This window comes from Macrosteles quadrilineatus, unplaced genomic scaffold (assembly GCF_028750875.1).
Source record: "Macrosteles quadrilineatus isolate MER2022 unplaced genomic scaffold, UCM_ALF_1.0 Scaffold_4__1_contigs__length_99947679, whole genome shotgun sequence".
In the NCBI taxonomy this organism is placed as follows: domain Eukaryota; kingdom Metazoa; phylum Arthropoda; class Insecta; order Hemiptera; family Cicadellidae; genus Macrosteles; species Macrosteles quadrilineatus.
The window spans coordinates 53,989,231-54,009,321 of NW_026542597.1; the positions used below are offsets into that span (position 1 = coordinate 53,989,231).

Below are 20,091 nucleotides of genomic sequence, written 5' to 3' on the forward strand. Positions count from 1 at the left end.
AAAACTTAAAAAAGATATTGAAACTCCAAAAGAAATGTATAAGAATCATGCTAGGTTTGAAGTACAAGGCTCATGTAAAGGATAGGTTTAGGGAACTGGGAATTTTGTCGGCAGGCCCGGTCTGGCCAGGGCGGCTGGTCGGCGATCCCCGAGGGCCTCCAAAAGCCAAAAAATCAATTCAAAAAAATTTAGTTATAATAAAAAAATATTTTTTTTAACTGTTTCACAGCGACGTAGTCTTGCAAAAACAATTTTTAATAAACAATACTCTTTTTTTAATTGAATTACAGTTAGGGGTAGCCCCTAAGTACAGTGATAGTCACTCGGTACAAGAGGATAGTCACCGATCTCACTGCAACGCACCGTTCGAATCAGCTCAGTGCCCAGCGCTCCGCGGTAGTGACGAGACATTGCCGTGCCGGCGCGTCTGCGATATGTCTGGTGTCTGGACTCAAGCAGACAGCTTAGCGCTTGTACTAGTATAGTGATGGGACAACCGACTGGAAAAAACTATCGACTAGTCAATTTGTCAATCGGTTGTTTTTAAAACCAGTGGTTTTTTTCAGTCGAATGAAAAACCGAGAGAATTCCACTACAACAACAACTGGTGGCGTTCAATCGGTGCAGTGGTTTCAGTCATTGCAAAGAAATTTATCGAATATAATTTTACTTTAAACAGTGGAGTTTTCCCGCTTGATTCCTATTGTTTGTTGTCATTTGCATTAATATTTTGTCACTTTGGTATAAAACGTAATAGAATGACAACATTTACAATTAATTAAAATTTTTTGGTTTATTACATGACTGCAAGATTTAAATTATTCAGTAGGCCTAATGTCTCTAACTCAGTATAACAAATATTCCTATTTATTTGTTACCTGGGGCCCATTTCATAATAAACTACAAGTTACAAGTTACAACTTGTAACTTGTAATTTCCATTAGATTTGCATTGGGCGATCAGCTGATTTACTAATAATATTAGTTTGTACTTTATTATGAAATGGGCCCCTGGTTTTTAAAACAGATTTTACTACAGGCATTAAAATCTAAATCATCAGTATATAAAACACAGTGTCTTGGCAATTTTATATTTTTTTAAACAACAAAAATAAATGCAATTACATTTTATGTATCATCCCTAAAAACTGTTCCCAATTCCTATCCGTCAGTTTATCTACAACTGATTTTATTCGACACCAAAAGGTCGAGTATGGTGTTACGACTAGTTTAATCACCGACGACTGTTTCCAGTCATTCCTACGTAGTGGGCTATGCCGTATTGTTTGAAAGATTACTAACACGTGAATCGTTCAGTTTATAAAATGAAACGTGTACACCCAAGTGGCGCAAGTAAAATAAAAATGGATAGGAAATATTTCAAAATAAAAACAAATTAAAGTCAAACTGTTTGAACTTATGGTTAGCAAAGCCCCCCACACACTACCAGACCAGACCTCCAGACCAGACCGTCTGGTCTGGCGTCTGGCACTTTTCTTAACGTGTGTGGGAGGTCTGCGTGTGTGGGAGGTCTGCGTGTCTGTTGGTTGAACCCTCAGACCACAGACGGTCTGAGGTTCACCCACCACTATTTTTGTCTGGTCTGTGAGTGTGTAGCGCTGTCTGTCAGAAGGCCGACCATCGTAACAGTCTTTATCTATTTGTTGGAGTTCTCACCACAGTGTCTCAATTTCGAATGTTGGAATGTCTGGTCTGGGAGTGTGTAGAGCAGTCCAAGACGGTCTGGTTGCAGCCAGACGGTCTGGTCTAGAGGTCTGGTCTGGTAGTGTGTGGGGGGCTTTAGCTGGTTTCAGTTCCGATTCTGCTAACAATGAGAAGTCGCAAACAGGCAGGCGGAAATCATCAGAAGTTTTTTGTAAGCCTTACAACGTTTAAATTAAAATACTTTTGATTATTTCTGTTTGTTTTTGTTGCTGAAGTACAACTATGGAGTAAAGTGTGTGATAAACAGTAAATGTGGTCCATTTTTACCATGTATGGCAAAAACTCCAAGAACTAGGTTTTGGTCTTATTTTTAAATCTAAGACTTAAAACAATTTTAAGAATAGGCCTTTAAATTTTATGGCAGCTGTAGAGGTGAATAGAAATACGAGCAAATTTTATATCAAATTTAAATTGATTGATACCTTGGAATTAAATTTATAAATACAAAGATTTTAATTTATGGAAATTTTGCAATTATTAATTTAATCAAAATTATCAAAAACTTTTAATCATTTAAAACCACCTTAGGCCCCTTTTATGCACCTGCGGCATGCAGCAAACATATATGCTAACTAATTGTTGCCGTGAGAGCACCCCATGGTCCTTGTTTTATTTCTGGCTGGGGGCCTCAAATCAACATCTAGCCGAGGGCCTCCAATGGAGCCAGACCGGGCCTGTTTGTCGGTGTTTGATTTATATATATATATATATGAATGTGTTATGTATGTGAAACAAAACATGACTAATACTAGTTTTCTTGGCCATAATCATAGTTATAACACTAGACACAAAAATGATTTGAAATTAGAAACACAATAGATTAGAATTAAAAAAAAGACCACATATAAGGGTGCAAATTCTGTAATAGATTGCCCGAAAGTTTGAAAAGTGAGACTAACATTAAGAAATTCAATAAAAATTTAAAGGCATTCATGATTGAGAACACTTGTTATTCAATTAATGAGTTTTTAAATAAAATAAGTTAAATGGTGTCGTTGGTAAAATTTGTTGGTAAAAAGGTGTACTGTATTATACTTGTAAATAGATTAATTTTAATGTACTTATTTTTATTTCTTAGACCATTCATTGTACATTAATTAAATTGTACATATTATGAATAAAGACACGTTTGATTTGATTTGATTTGATAAGTAAAACCTGAATATTTTAGTTTTGCAGTTTAATGCATCCTTAAGTTTGCATCATAATGAGCCTAGTAGATAACCTTCTCCAAAAGAATACCTTGTCATTTTCTTTCATTACTGGGCAAAAGCAAACACTTGTGTGGATTTAAATAAAAACAAAAGCTGTTTAGAAGTACCTGAGAGTTACACAGATAGGAAATTACAAATGTTTTGTAATAATAATGTGCGGATACAAGTAGCTATATATTAGATTCAGAAATGATTTCGTTAGCCACAATCCAATGTCTCCGACTTTGGTTTCCTTCACTTAGTCACTATAGGCTCGTTGACCATAGATACTACGAAGTAGAAATTTTATTTGTTTTAAGTTCTTGTCAGTTTTGAAAATAGCAAAGAAAAAGACTAACGTAGTTTAAGTCTCTTGACAAGTGTGTGCTGCTGTGAAATACAGCTTCTTTTTTTGAACAAACTTATCAATCATATCAAAATGTATTTATTTGTTACGTGCTGTGGCATATTTTTTTGCTCCCATCAACTAACTATCATAGCATAAAAATTTGAGAAAATAGAATTTCCCTTCCAGGACACTCATGTTTTTGACATTCATCTCTTTGAGTTAAAAATTCAGCTACAGCTAACACATAAATATGCCTATCAATATCAATACAGTATTTACATTGTTCAGCCAATGGTAATTAATTTTACCTACGACCGATTTTTAAAGTAGCCGTAGAAATTGTTCAGTTCTTACTGTTCTTAGAATTGGAAAGTTTCACATAACAGCATTGTTTACTTTCATAACAGCATACACATAACAACATGGGTAACGGACCAATGAAGTTCAAGGATTCAGAGAGAAGTAAAATTGTAATGATTTGAACTTCAACTAATCAGCTGTTCAGGCCAATTTAATTGTTGAGTGGTGCAATTAGTGTTTGGTACAATGCCTTGTTGCATCACTGTCAGTGGCAATGAGAGGTCATAAATGAAAACATAACCTCTCTTAGAAGTTAGTAGTGATTTTTAGTAATTAAAAAACTGTTGTAGGTAAAGTAGTGTACATAACTCACGTAAATAGTATTAACGACACTCATAGAAGTTTTTATGGCACTCACCAAGGCTCGAACCTTAACTTTTCTACTTGTTTCGTTAACACTATCATTACACAATCGTTGCGTAAACTACTAATTACTGTCAATATTTTTCCCACAGATTCATAAATGTAAATATATAACTTTGTTATTGTAAACGTTGTTTTCCAGACGAAGCCTGTTTTGTTGAGATAGAAGTGGGGCTGATATTGGACATTATCTACATCCCAATTGAGTGACTCTGTTCATACACAATTAAAATGTATTTGTACATATTTTCATAGACTGTAAGTTGTGATAGTTTAAAAAGTATACACCTATTTATATTGATTATACCATGTATTTGTACTAAATAATGATTTTAATTTTCAAAGATTTTTTGCAGAGCTATCTATTTATTTATTAGAGTTTTATCAGTTTTTTAAATGTAACATTTTTGTAAATCACAAGCTACAAGCCTAGTTCGTTGTCAGGAAAGAACAAAAAAATTTGTCAGGTATTCGCATGTGACGCCATATTTGTATTATTATTATTACTGTGTAACATTTTCCTAACAATAATTATTGTTCATATGTTCTAGAACCTAATAAATAATTTAATTGGATGTTATGTTCTCTATGTGTTTTCCATTTAGTCCTTTATTTTTGCTCTCAAAATGGTTATAAATTCAAATCAGTATAGAGAAAAATAAGTGAATTTCATAAAATTGACAAAAGATCCAAGTTCATGGTCCAACAGTTTTTTTTTTTATTTTTTTTATCAGACTACTCAATGTTAACCCTAGATCTGGCGGCCATTTGACCAACCAGCAGCGGGTATATTTTGGCTCTTTTGTAGTAATAGTAGTGGTACCATATATTTCGCCACAGAACAGTTATTTGTGAATGGAAGTACATTTTCTGTTTCAGTTATAAACGTAGAATATAATGATACAAAAATATTTTTTTCCTAGCAATGTGTTTAGGTGTAGTAGTAAAATGTTTGCAAATTTTCGGATTATGCAAATATAAATTTCGAAAGCAACCCACAAAATAATTATTTTTCACGTTTGATCTAAATGTAAAGGTTGTGTGAAATATGATTCCCTACTTGAAAATATCAATGTTTTTGAAATCATAAAAAAATTCTAGATACTTATTTTTTTTAAGAAAAATTATCAAATTTTTTTCTCATATAGGAAATAATTGAATGCTACAACATAAAATAAATATGATACTTCATAGTAGAAAAACAAAAGATCATTTAGAAAATAAGTAGCTACAAGCAGTTGAATTAAAAAATTTCTGAGTAATTGATATCTGAATGTAAAATTTAGAAATCTTTTTTAGTTTTTACCACTCCGTACCAAAAGTAGCTTTTTTCAATAACAGCTGATATCAAAGTAAGTAGTTGTTTCCCAAGCTCTAATTTAGAGCAGGGAAAACAATCAGCTGATTTTCCCTTGCTCTAAATTTACTTTCCCTCGCTCTCAATTAGTTCTCTATTTACCCTAGTGGGGGATGACGAAAAACACTATAGTTCGGCTGCATAGAAAACAACCTGGGTGCTAATGCTAAACCAATGCTAGAGGAGGTTGCTTTCCAAGCGGCCGAACTATAGAGAAATCATTGTAAATATATGAAGAGAAATACATACAGAAAGTATACGGACTGGTACAAAGTACAAAATGTTAAACCAACTAATGTAAGTAACAAAGTGTTTATATTACTTTAAATTTATCCGAATATTCTATAATCATGAAACCATATAGTTGTGAAGTAGATTTTCAATGATAAAGAGTAGTCTAGAACTCAAAGATGTGGATGTTTCAAAACATCAAAATCCTTATAACGAAGAAATGGTTGTCACCAACAATGAAAATGAGAATTGTACAATAAACACAACCTTGAACTTTTTGTTTTCAAGATATTAGGTTTGCCATGGAAAATTTTCCTTTTATTGATATTTATCAAATGTTAATTGCAAAATATAATAGTTATAATATTACTGAGGTGTGTATTCTTTAAGTGTATACTTTTGTGTTGTGATGAAAAGTATCGTTAACCAAAGTGATTTTCCTGCAATTGCTCCATTTTTCCCGTCCTCGGCTTAATATATGATAATGCGTACTGATTTCTACAACCACAACCAGTGACTAGTTTTCCAAGTATTTCACAATTTTGTGAAATATTGTACAGTAGTTTCAAAATAAGTTATATTGCGTACCTATTATAATGCGTAACGATATTTACGGCAACACTTTTCAGCAAATATTTAACCCTCCGAGTGTCATGCGTCGCTGCAGCGACTCACGAACACTGTTTACGGCAAAGGCTCTGTGACTGACTGAATCAGATTGAACTGGATCGAGTTAGGTATCGTTCTTTTCGTTATATTCTAAGCTTTCTCCAGAGGTCTGTCTCAGCGCTGTATGTTCTCCGAGCCGATCGTAATTGTAGCAGACAGCTGACGTGCGTATCTGTAAACAGCTTGGTTATCCTCGGACCGATGACTGATGTGTTTTATTACGTTTATCATTGTTTTAGTGTTAAAAATCAAAAGTAGTGATATACGTGGTGCATTATAAGAAGATTTAAGTGATTTTGAAGGGCTGGTTGATGATCCTGAAGAAGTAGGTAGTGATATTGATATAAATTATCAGCCAGATTCCTAGCTATGGTTAGGCTATGCATTCTTAGCTAAACGCAATGTACTGAAATCTGTTTTTCACTCATAACTTATTTATTTGATAACTTACCTCACTATATGATTATATATTTGTAATCCTCATAAAATTTAGAACAAAGTGGCTATTTTCAAATATTTATAGGCCTATAATTTATACAATTTCATTGAGCGCAAACTTATTTTTTTTTTTGAAAATTTTCCAAAATATTTTTTTTTTACCTAAAAAATTTTTTTTAAACAAATGTTCCTTATGTTTTATATACAGTGTGTAAATTAAGTATGGAAACAAATCTGTATTTTTAAAACCGAAATAGATAGAAATATTCTATTTGTGGCAATAATAGTTAACAAAGATTCCGCAATTTTTCACATGAAAAATATTTTTTTACCCCCCTAACAGGGTAAGTGGTAGGGGGTGACTTATTTTTTTCAAATAGCAACCCCTATTGAGTGACCCCTCATTTTGAAGAGTTTGTCAAAAGAAACACAATGACGCAAATCCGAGGTGAATATCTCACTCCTAGCCCAAATGGCGGATATTCCAAAATTTGATTTATTGTACGTGAAAAGCACCAATTTCACAAATAATGGAAAGAAATCTGTATTTTTAAAACCGAAATAGATAGAAATATTCTGTTTGTGGAATTGATTGTTGACATAGGTTCCGCAATTTTTTTAATCAACAATATTTTTTCAACCCCTTTAACAGGGTAGGGGGTGGGAGTGACTTATTTTTTTCAACAACAACCCCTATTGAGTGACCCCTAATTTTGAAGGGTTTGTTAACACGTTGAGTGCTGACTACATCAATTGATGTAGTACGTAACAAGCACGAATGGCTGACTACATCAAAAGCTGTAGTCATGCCACTCCAACTATATTGGTTTAGTGTGAGCTCAGATATAGACGGGGAACGTTGTATCGCGCGTCAGCCTGTTGTGCCAGTTCTCGAGTTTATTTTGGCGCGAACCGTTTTCAGCTCCGGTTTTTCACTTCGGCACGGGACCGTGGTATTCTTGTACTTTTGTGTGGTGTGTGTAAATGTGGTGGGTGGGGTTGTAAATAGTTTTTGAATAGTTTTTAAATTTTACTATAATCGTCTTCTCTGTAAGAACAGTGTTTTTATAAATAATAATAACTCTTTTTTTACATTGTGTGTGAACTATTTTTTTGCATTGACGATCGTTCTAAATGACACTTGGACGGATTGTATATAATATTCTGTGGTTATTATTCCAATAATTACCAACTTTTGTGTCAAGAAACAAGTTTGTGGGTCGTTAGACACAAATATGACAATAAACGGACTACTTCTTCCTCGCGGTGACTTAGCCAACCGGCCCCACCGGCGGACTACATCAATTGACGTACCGGAAGTAACGTCACCAATAATGACCAAAATGGAGGCCTGGGGATCTTCTATTGACATTTTGGATGCATTCACATAATTTACTTGGGGAGTTATCAATAATCATATTTCAGCACTTTAAGCACGCAATACTAACCCATTTCAGCACTCAACGTGTTAAAAGAAAAAGAATGACGCAAACCCGAGGTAGATATTTCACCCCTAGCCTAAATGGTGGGTAATGAAAAATTTAATTTTTGTAAAAAAAAGCCCATTTTGGAATATCCGCCATGTTAGCTAGGAGTGAGATATTCACCTCGGATTTGCGTCATTGTGTTTCTTTTGACAAACCCTTCAAAATGAGGGGTCACTCCATAGGGGTTGCTATTTGAAAAAAATATGTCACCCCCTACCACCTACGCTGTTAGGGGGGTAAAAAAATATTTTTCATGTGAAAAATTGCGGAATCTTTGTTAACTATTATTGCCACAAATAGAATATTTCTATCTATTTCGGTTTTAAAAATACAGATTTGTTTCCATACTTAATTTACACACTGTATAATATTGAAGCCCATGATTTTCCAAACAAAATGGTATATAGAACAGTATAATTAACATTGTTTTTAAGCTTCTCAGATCCGTTTTAATAAAACCTTGCAAATGAGCTAAAAATAGGCTGACATTAAGGCAACAATGGGGGCAACAAGGGACACTCGGAGGGTTAAAAACTTACAAATTTTTAAGTATATGAAAACACAATAATGTAATTAGATAGTTATTGAAATTGTAGAAAATATATTGTAGTTTTAAAAAAGTTATATTGCATACTTATTATAATAGGTACCGATATTTACGACGAAAACGTTCTAGAACGTTGATACGAACAGGCTTACGCCACCAGCTCCCACACTAATTCCCCGTCGTACTGGTATGCAGCCAACATCACATTGAAGAGCTGCTCTTCTTATTTTTAATAGTATAAATATTTAGAATATATACTGGGGGTAAATAATGGTAAAAGGGAATTATTAGGATTGTTTTACTGGTCAATTTATCAACAACTGCCAGTAAGAAAATACTCAGGTACAATATCTGTACAGTTAGTTCTTTGATAAATATTTTCTGCTGCAACTTCAATAAATAGCCAGGAACTGTCAATAGACGGTTTGTTCAGGAAATTTAGGTTTCTATGGTAACACTGCCGTTTTATTGTGCTTCGTATTGAATTTTCCATCGATTGTCAAAAACAGCTGTTTTTGTAGTCAGGTGACTTTCCACCGCCAAAATATATTTTGAAATCTCTGGTTTTTCAAACTATGTTCTTGCTGCATAATACTCGCTTAACTCTTTCAATGCGGTCGTCATGTTTACTCTTGAAAATTCCACTTATCTCAATGATAAGGAATCAGTCGCCGGCGACTGACCCGCACGCAATGTGTTAATAATGTTTTATATGTGAAAATAAATCCTCAGAATCTCATCTTTCTAATGCTATAAGATTCATTGCAGTTAAAACAGTTTTCATATTTTGATAATTGAAAAACCCGACCCATGTTGTCTTGGTTGATAATCGACCAGTCCCACTTATAACTAGCGTTTTGTGGTCGATAAATGACCATCACAGTCATAGGGTTAAAGATTGTTGATTGGCAAAACATTCAGTTAAAACTACAATACAGTAGGCTACACACTTGCGGTTTCCTGGGAAATGCCACACTTTATTTTCCTATCTTCCGTTTGTTAACTACATAAGTGTAAATGTTAATGCTTACTTTCGTGAGAAGCAACTGTCTGGTACTAGACATCGGCTGAAGTAAGAATATGTATCAGTTTATTGGTAGCACTTAGTGCACCAGTTGTGATTTGATAATTCATAAACTTGTTGATTTATCATTGTGTCATTTAATTGTGTTTAATTTCTTTAAGATAATCTGAAATTCCGATTATTTAGTAAAGACATAAATTCAATGTGTACTAACATAAATTTTACGAAGGCCTTTCTAATTTTGTTGAGGAGGCAAGTGCAAATACATGTGGTCTAAATACTGTGATAAATATGACAATATTTAAATTAATACAAAATTTAAAATAAATATTCAGTAGAACGTCTTTAATCCGAACTAATTGGGACCAGGGGTAGTTCGGACTATTGAATAGTTCGGATTACAGAACATATTGTTGTTTTTACATAACAATAGCTAAAACATGGCTAAATTGATCAAAATTATTTTGGTAAAAGTGAACAAATGTTTTATAAAGTAAAATAGTGTTAATTTAATACAGTAGTAAACATGATGAATAAACAGTACTGTAAATTAAATACAGTATACAATAAAGAACTGCTGTACTGTGTATAGAGTACAGCAATGAGGGGTTCGGATTAGTGGACGTTCGGATTAAAGAGTGTTTACTGTATGGGCTACTTTGAGATTTTGAAGAGGTGAAACTTGAGAAATGTGAAACTTTGTTCTATGAATATTTTATTTTCCATTTCAGAAGTTGGCATTAAACAGTTAATCAATTTGTTTACATCATAGATGTATAAATACTTTTCCTCAAGAAAGTCCCTAAGTAGAAAATACAAAAGCGGTTCAATATCCATTACAACAGCTATTGTATTTCCATAACATGGATTCCCATTGAAACATTTCTTCAAGCAATCTCGCCTCGGACATTTGGATAAAAATAAAGTTAATGAATTAACCTTAAGTATCAACTGTCTTAGAAACACCCTGCCTACTAACGTGAAACTACTATATCTTAAAATCGCACCCAATACACTTTTTCACTGCGATACATCCAATGAAGAGGAGATTTGACAGTCCAGGGCACAGCAATCGCTGTGGAAATGTTATTTTCAAACATCATCTTCCGGTCCTAGAAATAAACAGGTGTTTATCAATTTGATACAAAGTGGTGCAAACTGACTGCAAACATTATACAGTAATTTTTTACACATTAACCTTCCGTCGGGCGCATTGGTTTTCAAACACCAAAAGGATGCTCATGGAAGTTAGCTCCGGGAGTACAACAACTATACAATGTCAATAGCAATAAAAGTGTAAGAAAAACATTTTTTATGAGTTATTTGACTATTAGCAAATGTTATATTAAACAATAAAAATATGTAAGTGTTGTGGGGTAAAAAAGTAAAAATAACAAAAATTAATTAAAAACTGTGTTTGTCAAGTTTCTGTTTTCAAGTTTCTATTTGTAGCCAGCTTTTGGCTGCCTTTATTAAGCATTTTCAAGAAATGCATAGTAGTTGTTTGTAGTAAATCTTATTCCCTTTCAGAATATCACATCCACTTTGGTCGATTTCCCCTCCATTTAAAAGTTTTGGCAATAATCTAAGTGATCTCCAAATTTATAGTAGTGAGAAAATACTGAATTAGATATATTTATGTTAAACTTTGTACAACTAAATCTAGACTTCTACCGGACCGATTTTGTTACTTAATGGGTCATTGGAAAGCCTAATTTTTGTAGATTTGCAAATAATTATAAAAGTTTGATTTTATTACATATTTGAGGTAAAACAATAAAAATAAACAATATTACATTTAAAACGCTTTTTCCCCAAGATTATATTTCCATGTTTATATTTGTAGCCAACTTTAGGCTGCCTTTATTGAGTATTTTCCAGAAATACATAATAGTGATTTGTAGGAAATTTTATTCCCTATCAGAATATCATCTTCCACTTTCGTCGATTTCCTCACCATTTCAAAGTTATTTTCAAAAACGTTAAGCAACCTCCAAATTTATAATGATGAGAAAATACTGAACTAAAGATTTTGTTGTTAAGCTTTGTACAATGAAATCTACAGTTCTACTGAACCGATTTTATTAATGAATAGGTCATTAGAAAGCCTAATTCGTGTAGATTTGCAAATAATTATGAAAGTTTTTTTTTAGATTTACTAGGTGAAACCTGTCGATTCTGACAGTTGCTGTTGAGGTTGCAAGCAAGACCGTTTGACTATAAGTCCATGATAAATAACTCTTAAAAAAAATGGGTTATTCGTGATTTAGCAGTGTGGTTTAGGTACATCCACATAAATAAAACGGAAGCTGGTATTTCACTGAAGGTTCTTAGGTCAAAACAAATAGAATAACGTAATTAGAATTGAGTAAATATATCTAAAACTAAATTCCATATCCAAGATATAGTTAAATTTATGTTTTCTGATTGAACCATAAAGTATATCTTTAACTTAACTGATTAAAACCGTCAATATCTCAAGTGAAGGCCTTTGAAGTATTTTAAGACGAAGAAATATAAAATAACTTAAATAATACGTTAATTAATACGTAATTAACTTAAATAATAACTTAAATTTGATTTACGTATAAAAAAATATAAAAATCCAATTTATATTTTTTTGTTGACTAATACATTAGATAAATTAACAATGATGCTTGATGACAAATACATGCTTGCATACCTTTAGTTTAATGCCAAAATTATGAAAATCGGTTGGGTAGAAGACCTTTAACCCGAATCGGAAAAGAAAAACCAATAATTTTTATAGATGGCAATAATTGGTTTACCCCAGTATGCATAATCTAAACATACGAAACATGTGTTAATAATTTAACAGCTTATTGTTATATTGTTATTTAATTGATTTTTCTTTGATTAAGTGTCGTTGTTCACATTTGCATTTGTGTTTAAAGTGAGTTACTTATGTTGAGTATGCGATTCTAATGATGTGCTTAATCTGTACCATTAATATTAGTGAGTAAAGTGGTGTATGGATTTCATAACCATTATTTTACTAGAGACCGTTATATTTAACCACAACGGGCTCTGTTGCTAGTTATTGTATAAAATTACAAAAAAAATGCAATAGTGTAAGATATAAAAACACCTATGGTCTAATGGAAACAATTGTTTGCTACAAGGACAACTCATTTTGTCAAAGCTCTTAGACAAAAATTTCATCAGTGTATGATATAAAAACACCTATGGTCATATTAAAAAAAAAAAAAAAACATACAAAGACAACTTTTTTTGTCAAAGCTCTTAGAAAAAAATGCAATAGTGCATTTTATGATATAATGAAAAATATCATTTGTTAGAACGAAGGACTACTCAATTTGTCAAAGGTCTTTTTCCCTAAATAAAGTTTCCGAACAAACGCACCGGTAGGTCTTTCCCCACTAAATGTTGTTTGCAGTCCTTCCATTCAATACTAGCTAACATTCGCGCAATTTGTTCTTCATCCATTTTATAATATCACAAAATAAGGTAAAACTCTAGAGCGCACACGGACCTAGGCTCCGGGAAACCCGTTACATAACAGGGTGCACACGGAAGCTATTTCCAGTAGTGACTGAACCACTCCCCAAGGTTGTCTGACAACTGGAAAAGGGGTGAGAGTAGCTGAAACCGAATCCGCGAAAGAGGTGCATGAGGTGCAGCATCGCAGGCGACAGTCCTGCCGAAAGTAAACTATGGTTTTTATAACGAAAAATGTAGTAACCCAGAGATCACTTACGTGATGCGCCCGATGGAAGGTTTAATACATTTCCAGTAGGCCCCTGCAGTGGTCTTAAGGAACTAAGACTGACGATTTTACATATATTTTTTTTATGAAATGTAACCAAAGTTTTACAGAGAGTCCCTGTTGACATAAGATATAACACTGCATATCAATAACATATCATAACGCATATCATAACGAAGTAAAGGAAGCAGGGTTTCCAACTTTAAATATTGATTAATTCACATTTATGGAAAGTATTGTATTATAAATCTTTACCTTTTTTATAACCTAACTTTATTTATTAAGTACTGGAATCTTAATTACAAAATTTTCTAGACATTAAATGAATGTTTTACTTTCAATATTTTCTTCTACAATACATAATCTTCAAGCTTGCAAAAACACAATGCCGAGTCTTAATTACAACGATACTATTCCCAACAATACTAAAAAACAGGATATAATAGCATATTTCGTACCTAGGGCCAAAAATGAGGTTTTGCCGGCTCGAGATAGTTTTTAAGTTCGATCGAGAGCTGCAAAACCATTTCGGTCCGTGGTACGAACGCTATTTTTCACCATGCTATACCCTATTACCACTATTCACCACTATAATAATCCACACTGATAGTCAACACAACTACAACTTTAAGGTTAGGCCAATGTGAAGAAATAATTTGAGGAATCAGCAAAAATAAAAATAAATAGTTGCTAGGCAACGGTGATAATTACACAATTCTATTGCAATGCTATGGATTTTGATTGTGTATTTAAAATGCATTCATTAGCGGGCAGCTGATTTTGCGGCCCTAGGGATGTAAAAACCTGATCGGTCCCCAAATAACGATGACAGCTGGCATGGCCAGCAAAACGTAACTTTCAGCCACTAATTAACGTATGTAAATCCGCTAAAAAGATCATAGCGTGGTGAAAAAGCAATTACTTTCATAATTTTGTAGTAATATCAACAGATGATTAGTAAACGACAACATTTTGTTTCTATTATTTTAGGGTTAATTTCATAATTTGCGTTTTACTATTTGGTTATAACCAGAGAAAGAATTGTTGTACTGTATAATGATTAGATGGAAACGAGGTTTTAAATTACTGAAATAACAAGAAACAAATTGTAAACAAAACACAATCTCTACAGTTCACCGGAGAGAACTAACAATAAAATTGGCTTCAGCTGTTCTATATGGATGAGAAATGTACTAAGGGAGTATGTTTTATCATAGACAAATAGAATAAATATAGACTGTCAAAGGAAGGTTCCGGCGCCCACTGCTAGGGTTTGCCGTGTAGTTACGGTGCACACCGCTGCAGGCAATGAGCGCAGGAGCCGTATCTGACCAGCAGACGCTGCAGCGGTGTGTGCCGTAACTACACGGCAAACCTAGCGGTGTACGCCAAAACTTCTGCTAACCGCAGCACAGCTGACGGTCTATATTTATTCTATTTGTCTATGGTTTTATCCATGGTAACAGAATATTCCGAAATTCTTGTTTTGTATTATAAGCTTGTATTGTTTTATATTTAGTCCTTAGTCTCTGGATATATCAGTTTAGAAATGTTAAAAATATTGAATGTTACTAATTTTAAAAGAGGCCAGTTTTGGTTACAAAATCATGCTAAATGATAAGACTGAGCAGTAAAAACATTAACTCCAATTACTAGACTACATTCAGAAGCAATATCTGGATTATAATTGTAATAGCCACAATAACAACAGCTATTTACAATTTATTGTTTCAAGGCGAACTAAAAATTAATTGCTTAAAATTCTGTAGTGTGAAAGGAGTGTTAGCCATCAAAACGTCTGAGCATTGCTTTGTTTCATAGTCCAAAAAGTGAAGAAAGCTTTTTTTATAATTATTACTGTACTTTGTTTCTGCAAATCTTTTACAATCAAATTTTTACAACCCTTGGTATACCAAGACTACATGCTTATTGTTGTCATAACTATATATACTTACTCCATTTATTGCATCTTTGGGGGAGAAAATGTTTGATTCATATCTGTAATTTGTCAAATCAAAAATAAAAAGTTGTGAAAATAATCCTGATGGCCCAGCCCTTACTATATCATATACAGTTTGAGGCTCGAACCGTGCTCTATGGAGAGAAAAATATTTCAATTTTGGTAGATTGTAGAATGATCTTATGCACCCATCAGTAACAAATCTTGCATCTGTGACAAATAAAACTTCCAAACAACAGCATTCTTTTAATTTTTCAAGAATGCAATCTTGAATGATACTGCCTATGCCGAGTTCTTTTAAAATGTGCTTCTTTTTTTCCAAAAAGTTTAATACATCATCAACTTTGGGAGATCTGGCAAATAATATCCATAAGCTATTCAACATTTCACAGCCATCGGCCAAACAGGATAAATCAAAATGTTTAAAAGCATAGTCATGAGCTACTAGAGTTGTAAGACTCTTAAACGTTGAAATATTTTTATACGGAATGATATAGGAACAGCTCATGCCGTATCTAATTTCTTTGATATTTTCATACCACGTGCATAACAATTCGACAAACTCTTTACTTGCCATACCAAAACATCTTTCAAATTCAAATTTGACTATATTTTTGCAGGTTTTACGAAGAACATCTAAAATTCTGATAGCATTTTGTACTGGGTAACACTTTTCACTCTCGGTACGGCCACCAATGAACTTTATGCACTGCACATTGGGCACTAAGTTTAAATCCTTTTCACCAATCATTATTTGATTCCAATCCTCTTCCACCCATAGTCTTATGCTTGTAGGTTTTTCAGTAATAAAACTGTATCCAATGAAAGAATCAATGTAAACTGTAAACTGTACATTTTTCCACCACATATTATTTTCATTCACAACAACTTCCCATCTTTTGCATACGCGAATCACATTTTTAACAACATCTCCTGGATTAAGATATGAGAATATAACACACAAAATTTCATCAGGAAGGTCATCTATTCCGACTGTTGGGGACTCCATTACACCTGGAGAGAGAACAAACACATCCCGTTAGAAAAATCGTAAGTATATCTATAATTATATTAAGGGAGCAATACAGTGCAACTAGTAATCAGTAACATGGAAGGCACCTCATGTAACTAAAAGCATTGGCTTGATGTTTAAAAGTATCTATTATTGATGAATTGTACTAAAATTTAAGCAGCGAAGTAATAAAATAAATAGTTGTTATTCTCTTTCACACACACTTTCATAGGTGTGTAAGAGTTCTTAGCAAACATGAAGAGTACTTTGGTTTAGAGTTTTAGTTTTAATGCCAAAGCCATCTTGATTGTTTTTGTTTTTCTTTTGACGATTGTCATGAACTTTGATCATAGTTTTAACAACAATAAATCATTCATTTCATTTAGTATGGATTAAAAACATAAAAGAATGACGTCACTGGATGGAGTCTAATACCAATAATCTTTATGTATCTGTTTTGGACGTTTTTTGAGAGTTGAATTGAAATAATAATACAAACATATTTATTTTCACGCTATTAGTTTGTTTATGATTCATATCATTTTTGGGATCGTCAAACAACGTGCCCATTCCAGTGGCGCATCGTCAAATACTACAGAACGCTCTTGGGTTTTCCTCTAAACTCTTAGTTCAGCATTAGCGTATAATCTTTTACGGTAAAATATTTAACGATTTTGAACAGTTGTAATTATCCAATTGCTCAATAAAACACCCTATGTGTATTTTAAAGAACCAATGCTAAATGGTATTTATAGAAATTTAATTTTCTTTTGTACTGTATTTAGTATTTTGCCACTGCACTGTAGATGATTTGTTATAAGCGCATGTTACTATTTATTTATTTACATTTTCGTAAAGCTGTCTTGGCTACCTAGCTTTCAATGATCAACCAATGTTAAGTGTTAAAATTTCATTTAAGGTTTTTAATGAAAAACTAATTTCCCCAGAACATTGGATAATGTTTTTAACCTGAAACCAAAATAATCCTAACAATTTATAGGAAATCATAGGGCAGCGGTTTTTGAAATCATTGAATGTGTTACTCGTATTATATAGATAAAACTTGAGCCTAACGGTTACGGAGAAAATTCAAAAATAGTGTAATTTAAAATTCCCATGTTATGTTATTCTTATGGAGAAAATGAAAACTGTTGTAGTTTACTTGTCTATGGGTATATATTGATAAAATTTGACAATTTTTTTTATTTCATCCTATACTATTGACTTATGGTCCAAAAACACTTTTTACCTTCCCCGTAGCAGCAAACCTAAGCACTCGTTAAATCTAATGTTATTTAAATTGGGAATAAAATATGTCTTATTTATGGAAATATTTTAGTAAAAAATGTAATCAGGCAAGTTTAAATTCGCTTAGTCTGCAGGTTTGCTGCGGCGGGGGTATTAACTTTTAACACCTTGGTACTCAAAAAACACGAGACGTTACCGACAGACCGCCACCGCCCACCACCACGCCGTGCAAAATGCATCATACCATGCATAGCCGAACTGTTCGTGGGAAATTGTTATCTCTATCACTGTCGCTGTCAAAAAGTATCGTTTGTAGGTTAAATGTAAATTAATTTAACCGTCATAACCTAACCAAACTTGCTAATAAAGAAAATACCGAATGAAGGTTTACTAATAACAAAAATAGGCCTAGTTCATAAATATAAATGTCTCAAAATCAATTTAGAATTTTTTAATTATAAAATTAAACTATCATAACCTAACCAAACCAACCAAACTTGCTGCTAATGAAAAAAATCAAATCAATAAGTTAATGCCTCCGGTGGGTTACGAACCGGCTACCTTCGAATAATCAGCCCGGTGCGCTATCCACTACACCACCGAGACTGATGGCTGTAAAACGTAACGTTGCGGTAATGGTGTTCGCTCGAGCGGTGGTGGGTGGTGGTGGGCGGTGGCGGTCTGTCGGAAGGTTTTCTTTAAAAACTATTTTGAGTGGCTGTATACTTAGGGCCTATGCCTTAGTGTGGACAGATTATCTTCAGATCTAGTACAATAGTTGTGCACATTAGGCCTAGATATCTTTTCAAAGTGAAAAATGTTTTATTTTATCCTACATACAAAAAACTTGCCAGAACATACAAAGATGGAAATGTGAGAATGTTAAGACCCACAAAAAGGGGCTTATAATGTGTTCTTCTATTTACACTACAGTGTAAATTAATCTCACCGCCTTCTTATGTAAAGTAAAAATCAACCTGTTACATAAAAACTGTTGGCCCACAGTGAGATACCATAGGAAATAGCTATGAATGTGCCCATAATATATACAAATAAGGGCATCAACTGAAACAGTGGACCTAAGTGCTCTTATCATAAATATCCCTTTGAAAATTTTAGATGCTACAAAATCTACATGTGAAAACCACTTCAAGTTTGACTGCAAGTGAAAGCCCAAAAACTTCAGAGTGCTTACACATCATTGCCAACTGCTAAGACAAATACTAATAGTCAGGTATTAAGACATAGGCTAACTTGTTTGCATTGTCATTAATAACAGCAGATGTTGTATCCAATGTATATGTAACGGCATTCAAAGAGTTACCCCGTACACACAAGGCCAAGTCGTGACCTTCTAGGAGCTGGATTACAGAACGACACCACCGTCCCAGCCAAAAAAATTACACCCAACCAACCGATAAAATATCGTAGATTCTTTGAAGAAATGAACGCATCCTGGGCTGTTAAAAAAGCATATATAGGCAAATTATGAGGCCTAGTTTGGAAACTTCCATAGGTCTATAATCTATAATGTAAGTTATTATATTTTGAGGAATAGCTTTTATTCATTGGATTGATCAACTAAGACACAGGCTGGATAGATGACACAATAACTTCATTGTTTGTATTAAGTTAAGTTAAATAAAAATTCACAGCAACATCATTCAGTTAACACTGCTAACCTAACCTTCAACCTTCTGTTTGCAAAACTACAAATATTTTACATCATAATAAGTTAGGCCTAACTTGGTAAATATGCATTTTAGGGTTTGCACCCGATTAAACCCTAACTTATTTTATGATAGGCCTAGGCCCTACTTTTGACACTTACACAATTATCGTAAATTAGAGCTTTTGTAGTACACCCTTGCAAGTTAAGCTAATCAAAACGTTTTATTTTTGGCATTTAGGCTACCTACGTCTATATTATCCGAGCAATCCAGTCATAATTATTTTAATTTTCAGTATGAAGCCCTGGCCCTGCCCTGGACCCTGGAGACAGCTAACTAAACACAACAAACACTAAACACAGTATGGTTATGATGGTATGAGTAGACAGTAGAGTCTCGGCCGCCTTTTACTACAGGCCGCGGCCATCGAACTGGCAACGTCGCAAGTGGTGCTGTGTCACGTGACTGTGTTGTTTACATTTTGTTTGGATTGGAAGCAGCCGACGCCGACAGCCGACAAGTACCATGAAGGTGGCCCGCCCATTCCAGCACACTTTTTTTAAATGTACCTATACAAAAAAGTGTGCTAAAAGTGTGCTCTTTATAACGTCTATTAAAAAAAAGTGTGCTCTTATAATAATTATGATATAATCAATTGTATTTGGGCGGGCCAGAATCACGGATGGCCCGCCCATTTCAGCTACAGATCTA

General features: G+C 33.6%; 2 protein-coding genes across 5 annotated transcripts in view; one reads left to right on the forward strand and one right to left on the reverse strand.

The window, feature by feature from the left end:
- Positions 1 to 4,564, forward strand: part of LOC128991411 (PHD and RING finger domain-containing protein 1-like) — a 91,347-nt gene extending 86,783 nt beyond the window's left edge. For all 4 annotated transcript variants that reach the window (XM_054414258.1, XM_054414261.1, XM_054414259.1 and 1 more), the window contains one exon: positions 4,132 to 4,564. The gene's annotated coding sequence lies outside the window, so the exon portion shown is untranslated. The remainder of the gene's footprint in view (positions 1 to 4,131) is intronic.
- Positions 88 to 19,722, reverse strand: LOC128992927 (uncharacterized). Its single transcript, XM_054416672.1, has 5 exons — positions 19,630 to 19,722; positions 15,446 to 16,464; positions 10,757 to 10,854; positions 1,457 to 1,622; positions 88 to 156 (listed from the first exon to the last, which is right to left on the reverse strand). Exons 2-5 carry the CDS (start codon positions 16,457 to 16,459, stop codon positions 88 to 90), a joined length of 1,347 nt encoding a protein of 448 aa, XP_054272647.1. The 5' UTR covers positions 16,460 to 16,464; positions 19,630 to 19,722.
- Positions 19,723 to 20,091: the final 369 nt, after the last annotated feature.